Source organism: Apodemus sylvaticus, chromosome 11 (genome assembly GCF_947179515.1).
Source record: "Apodemus sylvaticus chromosome 11, mApoSyl1.1, whole genome shotgun sequence".
In the NCBI taxonomy this organism is placed as follows: domain Eukaryota; kingdom Metazoa; phylum Chordata; class Mammalia; order Rodentia; family Muridae; genus Apodemus; species Apodemus sylvaticus.
The window spans coordinates 14,642,171-14,653,028 of NC_067482.1; the positions used below are offsets into that span (position 1 = coordinate 14,642,171).

The 10,858-nt window shown below is 42.9% G+C and overlaps 1 protein-coding gene across 3 annotated transcripts; it reads left to right on the plus strand.

The window, feature by feature from the left end:
- The first annotated feature begins 2,059 nt into the window (after positions 1-2,059).
- Positions 2,060-4,653, plus strand: LOC127696476 (PRAME family member 8-like). 3 transcript variants are annotated; one of them, XM_052199250.1, is made up of 3 exons: positions 2,060-2,346; positions 2,796-3,386; positions 4,182-4,653. In XM_052199250.1, the coding sequence occupies exons 1-3, from the start codon at positions 2,060-2,062 to the stop codon at positions 4,651-4,653; spliced, it is 1,350 nt and encodes a 449-aa protein (XP_052055210.1). The 3 variants fall into 3 exon arrangements, with proteins under 3 accessions (XP_052055210.1, XP_052055211.1, XP_052055212.1); XM_052199251.1 differs by having other exon boundaries at positions 2,799-3,386; XM_052199252.1 differs by lacking the exon at positions 2,796-3,386.
- Positions 4,654-10,858: the final 6,205 nt, after the last annotated feature.

The window sequence follows — 10,858 nt, forward strand, 5'->3', positions numbered from 1 at the left end:
ACCACATAGATGATAGGAATAGAAGATTGATAGGTGCTCACACTTTCTAAAGCAACCCTTCAGCCCACGTCCCACTCTAGATTACATCTCCTTGAGGAAGGCTTTTTGGCTGATCCTAGTTGACTTACTCTCTGCTTCCTTGGGAGCCAAGGGCACCATCTCCCTCACACCCTCCTTTTTCTGTTTGCTTTCGTCCATTTAGGTAGCAGGCTTTGTAGAGATCACACAATACTACGACTTACAATTTCGATGAACATGACCATGAACTGAGCATCCTATCTCAGGGATGTCCCAGCATCCTTGCTGCATGCCCCATCTTGTCTGCTGCAAAGAGAGTTGTAGGGAGAATTCCTGTATGTGGGGTAGCTCCCGACCATCTGAGTACATGCAGAACCCTGGCTAGTATAGTAATGGGGTCAAGCTATGCTCCGGCACCACCTCTAGAGTGGTTGATGCTGAAATTTATTGACCGAGCATCCACTTCATTCCTTGAGCTTCAATGCATATTCCTGTCTCTGACATAGCAATCTGTTCCAAATCCAGTGAAAAAGAATATCTTCCAATTATGTCGTGTCTCTCATCAAAAACTGATTAAACCCTTACCTGATGCAAACTCTGGTCACATGAATAAAATCAAACAAGAAATAGTTATTCATAACAATATTCCTAGCCATAAGAAGGTTTCTGAGGCTGAAGGATTCCTAGAATTGGACCTCTAAAACAACCTTGGATTCAGAGCATGACATGGTCACTGGTACAACTTGAAAACTGAATAGATCTTATGCAAATGAAGGAATAAATGTACCCACATGGTGTTGTATGGTGTATTAACAAATGGAATGTTTTTTATTTATCCAAGAAACTTTTGGGTGTGTTTGTGTGTGTGAATGACGATGAGTGGGAAATTTGTTATCACAAGTCCTTCTGATTCAATGAGTGAAATGATTACAACTTTGATCTATAATTTAAAGGGTGGAGATTAGACCAGGAAATCCAATTCCGGTTTGGGTTTGAAGGGTGTGGCTACAATAGGGAGGGGCAAGCAGAGATGTATATAAAGGCTTCCATGGAGCCACATATCACAGTCAGAGGCTTGCATCTTGGAAATCTCCCTGATTCGGCTGGGATTTGGCAACATATCTGCATTGCTCAACTGGTATGTAAACCCTTTTTTTTTTCTCCTTGGGTCATGCAGTTTGATATAGAGAAATTCAGACTCCTTAAGAGGAACATGTTGAGGATCTTGGGTTTCATTGCAAATGAAATTTTAGCCTCATCACCAATAATATCCCTTGATAGCTTGTGTATATATTCCATTACTTTGCCTGATATAACTGCTTGAGACAAGGATTCTGTATGTTGTTCCAACTCCCTTAGAGCTGGCCATGTGCTTCCAGGTAAGCTCCAAATCAGACAATCTGATTAAAATGCTCCCTCATGTTTCCCCTTCACTGTAATGGTCTTTATTTTTTTGTGAGACCCTGGATTACACTGTAGACCTGTAAGCCAGGTATCTTTGATATCCTTCCACATCATATAGCTGAAATGACACATGTGATTTACTCATGTGTCTTGCCTTAGGTTTTCCATCGCCTCTTTTACACACACGTTTGCTCTGTGGACATATTCTACTTCACAGACACAGGTGAGATTCAATATTGTAGAAATGCACTCAAGTCATTCGTTTTCTGGGAATTAATCTTGATCCATAACTCATGGATTTACATTGGTATGTTTGTTTCCTCGGTTACTTTTTGTTTGCATAGGTTTGAGATATTTTATTTTGTTTTTGAGAAAGTGTCCTACATAAAATATTTTGATCTGACAATTATGTGAATATTTGCTTGATATAAAGACTTCCACATTATCATTGTGGGAGCCTCTCTTTCCACTACCAGTTTAGGTTGAACAGGCAAATTGATTTCTCTGTTACTGTTAGAGCATTAGGTCAGAAGCTTAGTGGTTGATATAATGTTGAGGAAGTTGTATTAAGGTTGTCTTGAACGTGTATTCCTTTCTGACTTCTTGGCAGGAGTCTTTTGACTCGAGACTTTAGAAGATGAGTATTCAGACCGCAGCCACACTCAAGAAGCTGGCAATTCAGTCTCTGGTGAGAGATGAGGCTTTGGCCATATCCTCTCTGGAGGATCTCCCCTCTGTACTCTTCCCAGCACTGTTCAAGGAGGCTTTCAGTGGCAGACAACCCAAGCTCATAAAGTCAATGTTGTCAGCCTGGCCTTTCACCTGTCTCCCTGTGGGGGCATTGATGAAGATGCCTAAACTGGAAATGTTGCAAGCTGTGCTAGATGGAATAGACATGCGACTGACTAAAGGGTTTCAACCCAGGTGAGCAAAGGTCAAGTATTATATAAGAGACCATGTGGGGTACACAGTAGAGATTGTGGGGTCATTGCGAATGGCTTCTGATGGGATCACCAGACAGTGATTCAGGAACCTTATAGCTATTGTATGCTTGGACTAAGGACAGTTATCAGTGGATTAGGGCTTTGATCCAAGCAGCCTCACAGTAGAATGTGCCTATCTATCCCTGCCATTCCTAAAACCATTAATAATGGGACTAGGGAGAAATAATGAGTAACTTAGAGGAAGGAAAGTGGTCAGGGCCACACATGCAGCTCAGAGAAAATTGTGCAGCATGCATGTGTGCACATTGCACTGTTGTTTAAAAAATATACAGCTTGGCAGGCTGAGGGGTATTTCACTATAGAGTCACTTTGTGAACCCTTACTGAGGGTCATCGAGGCTGCTGATACTTGACATATGTTCACCCTCAGCAGGGGAAAACTTCAGGTTCTGGACCTGAGGAATGTGCACCATGCCTTTTGGAACATATGGGCTGGTACAGAGGACGGTAGCTGTTCTTCAGAGCCCTTGGATGAGAAGCAAGTAGTAAAGGTCCTTCCCAGATATGCAGTGAGGAGGCAGCTGAAGGTGGTAGCTGAGTTGTGCCTCAGGCCACGCCTTGATGAAGCACAAGCAGCCTTCTTGAAGTGGGCCCAGCAGAGAAAGGACTCCCTACATTTGTGTTGTGCAAAGATGAAGATCTGGGCTATGCCCATGGACTTTATCAGCAAGATCTTGAATATATTTCATCCAGAGCATATTGAGGAATTGGAACTGAACACTCAGTGGAATTTGTACAAGCTGGCCGAATTTGCTTCCTGCTTTGGGCAGATGAGAAATCTTTGCAAACTCTTCCTGGCACCCCTTTACAAGAACGTCTTCAAGATTGCCAATAGGACAGGAGACAGAGAAGAGCAGTGTATCCAGGAGTTCATATCTGTCTTCTCCAAATTCAATTGTCTCCAGCATCTCTCCATGAGTGGTGTCCATTTCCTCAAAGACCACATGAATCAGGTCCTCAGGTGAGCAAGGATGGAGGACTGGGTCAGCTGGCAGAGCAAATTTTCCTCTTCCATTTTAAAGATTAGTGGTCCAGGATGCCTGTCTGTCAGTCACTGGGAACAAACATTTAGGGGCTCCTTAGAATATGTACGTAATGTGTAGTGATTCCAAGTCTTAAATGAGCATGCCTGAAGCAGAGGACAAAAGGGAGATAAGGAGTAGGTCAGATATGGTGAGGAGGGCTTGAAATTCTTCTTGGAATCATAGGCAAACAATCCATCAAAAAGGGGACAGGAAGAGTTGAATGTACTTAGATCTTGAGGGACTCAGCAGCAATGTGAGAAGGTGAGCTGTCTGCTTAGATCTGTGGGCACAGCCTTCCCTCTCCCCCTACTTCTCCGTGAGTGAAATGCTTGACCCTCAGTAGGGCTGAGTGCATGAGACAAGAGGGAGTGTGGGCATCTGCATGATAGCATGAGTGACTGTGGAGAGGTCAGGGTGCAATGCAGCATTGACTGAGGCCACAGGTCATGTCCTTAGATCCTGTCAGGACTCTCCTGGCATGAAACTTCCTCCTTGGTATCCTGGGTTTTATAGGGTATAAGGGTTTTCTGCTTGAGACTATGGCCAGCAGATCAAGTGTGGGTTTGACTTCACTAAGCTGATTCCAAAAGGAAGCATCTCAGATAATATCTTTGATCATTTGCCCACACTCAGCTTGGGGTCCCTGTTCCCTTCTAAGACATTGAAATGCCCACCCCATGCTCTCCATCACCATTTGCCAGAAGTAAGCCTCTGGTCCCCTTCATCTCTAGGCACCTGATGACACCACTGAGCTCCCTTTCTGTCACTCACTACCAACTTTCACAGTCAGACTTGGATTCCTTCTCCCACTGCCAGAGTGTCTTTCAGCTAAAACATCTGGAAATGAGAGGTGTGGTTCTAACAGATTTGGATCTGATGCCTATGAAATATCTCCTCCAAAAGGTGGCAGATACTCTAGAAACTCTGGATTTTCAGGGATGTAGGGTGAAGGACTCCCAGCTCATTGCCCTCCTACCTGCCCTCACACATTGCTCTCAGCTCACCAAGATCAACTTCTACAACAATTGCTTCTCCATGCCCATCCTGAAGGACCTTTTGGAGCACACAGTCAACTGGAGCAAGATGAATGTGGAACAATACCCTGCCCCTCTGGAGTGCTATGATAGGTTGGCTCATGTCTCCAGAGTAAGATTTGCCCAACTTTGTCTGCAGCTCCTGGAAACTCTCAGGGCAATAAGGTAGCCCAAGAACATCTCCTTTGCTACAGATAATTGTCCTAAATGTGGTGAGCGCTGTGTCTATGGCCAAGGTGCGAGATTTTGTTTTTGCTGGCACTGAGCATGGATACAGGACTTCCTGATGTGAATAACGGGCAGGACTGGGACACATCTCTCATGCATGGTGGTCAGAGACTGTGACTTCAGACACTTTATACATGCTTGGAAACAAAAGACTGTACAAGAACTGAGATCCTGGAAGCTGAGCTTGGCATGGGAAACAATCTTTTGGACTGTGTGAACAGAGGACTTGTGGAGTCAGGATGACAACTTGGCTGTTTTGAGTGACTTCTGCCAGGACAGATTAAGAGATGCTTTAATGGACTTGCCAACTTTTGTTCTGAACTGTAATGTCAAGTCAATAAACAGAACCAGGGTTCTTTTTTTAGATGTCATTCCTGGTGTGTAACTAGCATAAAGTATCTACCTTTAATCATTCTGCAACAAATACCCTCTGGAGAGAGTCAAAATGAACACATGGATGCCAGACATGTAATGATTCAAAATCCTGGGTACATGGATAATGTTATAAGCTAAGGTGATTCACATATGGATCTCTAGGTTAGCATGTGCTAAAGAAGAATTCATAAGAACAACCTACATGTCTCTCACACTTCTTTTTTATTCCTTCCCATCCCTCCTCTCCCTGCCTGCTAATGAACTTCACAGGCCTTGTTGCTTTGAACCTTTGAACTTGCTCCATGCTTGCCCACAGCAAACTCCTTTCATGCTCTACAGACAGACAACCAATCAAAGAAGCCAAACCCCACGTATTAAAGGAGGTGACTCCTGTTTTAATAGTACATTTTGCTAGAAAAGAGGGCCAAAGTTTGGTTTCAGCACTTTTATCATCAGATGCCTCCAGCTGGAACTCAAGCTTCAGGTGGTAGGTCCATCTCTTCAGATATCTGTGGATCCTGGCTTTTACACATTATGCACAATACATATGCATATACACCAAAATGAAAAAGTCTTAAAAAGCCCTCCATTTCACAAATATTTCACAAAATGAACTAATTTATTAAACTGAGGTTGCTTGAGTTGTGTGTGTCTCCAATGATTTTCCCCTGCAACACACTGTGAAGAGAATATGTGAAGTTTCAGGTGTATTAATTGAGCTTAGTTGTTGAGCAGCAGCCTAGCTAGTGTTGGGCTCCAGTGGTTCAATCTCCTTGAGCCCTTATGAGACTAGGTTGGTTGATCCTGTAGGTTTTCTTCTGGTGTATGTGAACTCTCTGACTCCTTCAATATTCCCTCTAGTCTTCCACAAGATTCCATGAACTTTGTCTAATATTTGTCTGTGGGTCTCTGCATCTGTTTTTGTCGGTGGCTGGGTGAAACGTCTCAAAAGATAGTTATTCTAGGATTCTATTTAGAGAATATCATTCATAATGTCAGGGCTCTTGAACTCATTGTAAAAGGTGACACTTCCTGAACAGAACACCCATAGATCAGGCATTAAGACCAATACTTTTCAATTGTGACCTCAAGAAAGTAGAAATCCTCAGTAAGGCAAATACAGCATCAGTAGGTCAAAACAGTACCCTAAATAATGGCAAAAATATCTTCACCAGCTGTACATTCGACAGAGGGTTGATATCAAACAATGTAAATACCTCAAGAAATTAGACATCAAAAACCCAATACTCCATTTAAAATAAAAATGGAGTACAGAATTCAACAAAGAATTTACAACAGGAAAGCTCTTATTGCCAGGATATACTTAAGGAAATATCCAACATTCCTACGAAAATGCAAATTGTAAGGAGTCTGACATTCCTTCCTATACACATGAGCATGACTAGGATAAAAATGGAAATGACCGCACATGGACGTGAGGATTTGGAGCAAGGGAGACAATCTTGCATTTCTGGTGAGTGTGTAAATTTGCACACCATATTTGGAAATCAAGCTGGGTGATTATCACAAATAATTCTACTTCAAGGCCCAGTTATACAATTCCTGGCCATAAACTCAAAACTTGTTCTGCCATAGCACAAGGACACTTGCTCAACTTCACTCATAGCACCTTTATTCATAATAACCAGAAACTGTTAGCACACCACCTGTCTCTCACTGAAGAGTGGATAAGGAAAATCATGTACATTTCTGTCATGGAATACTAATCATATATTAAAAATAAGGATTATAATGCAGTTTTCAGGCAAATAGATAGAACTCAAAAAATATCCATTCTTAGTGAGGTCATTGTGACCCAGAAGAATGTGCATGCTATGTACTCACTAATACATGGATATTATCCATAGACTACAGGAAAAGCATGCTACAATCCAAACACTCAAAGAAACTAAGTAAGATTAGGGCCCTAGGTAAGATGATTGAATCTCACTAGGTAAGGTAAATAGAATGTATATTACTAGTGGTTGATCAGAGGGAACTGTATGGGTGCTGGTATGGGACACAAAGAGAGGTATGGAAATCAAGTGTGTTGGGAGGAGCCGCCTCCACTGTGCTGGGAGAGAGAAATACAATCCATTTGGGGGCATCTCAGGTACAAGACAGACACACAGGATGGGGCAGGCTCCTGGGAGTATATGGGAGTGACCTTGGCTGGAAACTCAGGAGCTGGGGATAGGGAGACTGAAAGTGGCCACTTCCTGTAGTCAGGCAGGATTTCCAGTGGGGGGAAGGTAACACCAACCCACCAACAAAACCTTCCATCTAAAATTTTCCCTGCCTACAATATGTGCAGGTATAAACCTGGAGCTGAGTTTGAAAGAATAGCCAACTATAGACTGGAGAAACATGAGGATTAACCCATGTCAGAAAGCCAAAGTCTGACACTCTTGATGATACTTGGTTGTGCTTAAGAACAGAATCCTAGCATAACTGTCATACAAGAATCTTCATCCAGCATCTGGTGGCACCAGAAGGATATGCACAGCAAAACATTAGGCAGAATTCAGAGAGAGTTGGGGAAAAGTCAAAAGGAGGATTGAGGGAGTCAGATGGTGTCAATTTACCACAAGGAGATCAAGAGAACCAAGTTTCCTGGACTCATTGGGGTTTATCAGAGACTGAACCACCCACCATCAAAGAGCATGCAAGGTCTAGACCTAGGCTCCCTGGACATATGGAGCAGATGCGAATCTTGGGCTTATTGCATGTCTCATAAAAACCAGACAGCAGGGTTTCTCTTATTCAACTTCATGGCCTTCCATGGGAAACTTTTCCCCTAGCTGGGCTTCCTTGTCTGGCCCCAGTGGGCACGGATGTATTTAGAGCTGATGTAAATTGGTGTGCCAGGGCATTGTGGAAACTGCTGGGGGTAGGGCATGTGTGCCTCTTCTTCTCTGGGGAGAATGGGAGCAGGAAATGAGGGGGAAAGGGTCACAGGGTAGGTATGGAAAGAAAGCAACTTCAGGATGTGATCAGGTGGTAAAGCGAATACACAAATGAATTAATGAAAACCCAAAGAAATGATAGATAGGGAGCTAGATATGTTTCACAGTTAAATGTTGCCTACTGCAAACTAAATAGAAACACATTCTATCTGAAAGATGGTAGCAACATGTTTTCTTAAGCCTCATATTTACACTAAAAATCATTAAATATGCTAATTTTGATATACAGTAAAGTAATGAGGATTGTGAAGCTTTGTGGCTACTGTTAGTATATACTTATACCTGATAATTAACATATGTAAATTATTCAAACAATGTTGTTTCAGTCAGACATCATGCTACATATATAAATAGCTAAGTTTACATAAGTCACATAAACAAACAAACAAGAAACAAACCAAAACAAGAAAACCTGCCAGGCTCCCCAACCTCCTACTCTGACAATCATGCAACAGAAGGCCAAAGTCACCAGGACCGGGCTCCTAGCACTTTGGAGAAACCATGCAGACCAAACATAAGAAACTACTGTGCCCCACCCTTTGCACGAACTTCTTCAAGGACACCCAGGACATGCTCCGCAGAGGGACACTGGTCAATCACAGAAAATCTCTCCAAATAAGCTTGCAGGAATATAATAGGATCTGGAATCTATTCCTTCCCACTGAGTACAAAGCCTGGACCTGTACAAAGCCCCTTACCCACCCTTGGGTGTTTTGGCAAAAGCCTACATTGTGTCTAAGGCTGGAAATTTATCAGGCGCAGTAAAAATGAGTCATTATCTTTATCTTTGACCAGAGGTACTTTTAACTCTTCCATTAAGAACTATAGTGCTGAGTAACTTATCAAGCTCGGTGGTAGCCCCTAGGCTCCATAATTCCCTGTGCATCAGTGCCATCCAGCTCAAAGTCTCTATTACCTTGGAACCAATTTACACTGAAATTCTTTCTTTCCAGTATGGATTTCTCCTTGCTTTTCCCAAGAGACATCCTTAGCTCTTTGGAGAAACCTGTTTTCTCTTGACCAACGGGATAAGAACCTTCACTGGGTTTCATTCATGAAAACTAGGACAAGAGACTGAGCTGCCTATTTACCACTGAGCTACAATTATTGGTATTTGGTTGGGTGAGACAGAATCACATTATGTCGGCTAGGTTAGAGTCAGTTTGGAGCCATCCTTCTTCAGTCTCCTGAAGCTTTCACCACCTTCCTGGATCAGCTCTCATGCTGTTCTGTACTTGAGAACTGTCTTGCTTCATTTGCGTATTGGTGTACCAGCAGCAGAGCATGTGTGTAGATGGGGGAGGTCTCAAAACAGCAGTGGTTTCTCTCCTTCCACCCGAGGGCCCCATTACTGAACTCAGCACTTACTTGGGCGGCAAGTGCTATTGCTCTTTGGGCCATCTCACTGGACCTTAAGCTCTCTGGAGGATTTTCTTTTTGAATTGTGTTTTGGGTAATTTTTGCTTTGCTTGATTGCTTGTCTGGTTTTGGGTTGTTTGGTTGTTGGGTTATTTGGTTGGTTATTGAAAGGGATGGTCTGTTTAACATGTCTCCTTCTTCCTGAACTCAGTCTGAACAACATGCTGACCTTGACCTTAGTCCTTCACCTGCTACTACCTCCCTAATGCTAGTTTTAAGGATTGTACCTGTGCCATCTTGTAAACTACACTTTGTTTATGTGTTTCTTTGTTTTGTTGTTTGGGGGCAGGGTTTCATTGTTTAAGAGCCCTAGATGTCCCATAAGCTACTCTGTGGTCCAGTTTGGCCTCAACATCAAAGGTGCCCCTGCCTCTCTTGAGATTTAGGTCTGTGCTACCCTGCTCAGCTCTGGTTTAATAATAAGACAGATCCAAACTCCATAGGCTTTACTGGTTTTTGAATTATTTATTTAGATGAGGGTAGCCTTGAACTCACTGACCCAGTCAACCTTGGACTCCTGAGGGGATGGATCAAAGGTGTGTGCCACAAAACCCAAGATAGAGCTGCTGTTTTAAGATGATTGATTTTATGGGTAGTGGTGCTTGTGTACAAATAGGAATGGATAACCCTCACAGGCTTGTTGCCCTAGCAGGTCAGAATGGGGTTTCAGATTGCCTGGAACTGTAATCACAGATCATTTCTAGCCACCACATAGATGCTAGGAATAGAAGATTGATAGGTGCTCACACTTTCTAAAGCAACCCTTCAGCCCACGTCCCACTCTAGATTACATCTCCTTGAGGAAGGCTTTTTGGCTGATCCTAGTTGCCTTATTCTCTGCTTCCTTGGGAGCCAAGGGCACCATCTCCCTCACACCCTCCTTTTTCTGTTTGCTTTCGTCCATTTAGGAAGCAGGCTTTGTAGAGATCACACAATACTACGACTTACAATTTCGATGAACATGACCATGAACTGAGCATCCTCTCTCAGGGATGTCCCAGCATCCTTGCTGCATGCCCCATCTTGTCTGCTGCAAAGAGAGTTGTAGGGAGAATTCCTGTATGTGGGGTAGCTCCCGACCATCTGAGTACATGCAGAACCCTGGCTAGTATAGTAATGGGGTCAAGCTATGCTCCGGCACCACCTCTAGAGTGGTTGATGCTGAAATTTATTGACCGAGCATCCACTTCATTCCTTGAGCTTCAATGTATATTCCTGTCTCTGACATAGCAATCCGTTCCAAATCCAGTGAAAAAGAATATCTTCCAATTATGTCGTGTCTCTCATCAAAAACTGATTAAACCCTTACCTGATGCAAACTCTGGTCACATGAATAAAATCAAACAAGAAATAGTTATTCATAACAATAATCCTAGCCATAAGAAG

Excerpts from the sequence above, each read along its gene's own strand:
- LOC127696476 (XM_052199250.1), top strand. The coding sequence starts at position 2,060 with ATGAGTATTCAGACCGCAGCCACACTCAAGAAGCTGGCAATTCAGTCT. Across the intron at positions 2,347-2,795 it reads ACTAAAGGGTTTCAACCCAG|CAGGGGAAAACTTCAGGTTC; the intron begins GTGAGCAAAGGT and ends GTTCACCCTCAG. Across the intron at positions 3,387-4,181 it reads CACATGAATCAGGTCCTCAG|GCACCTGATGACACCACTGA; the intron begins GTGAGCAAGGAT and ends CTTCATCTCTAG.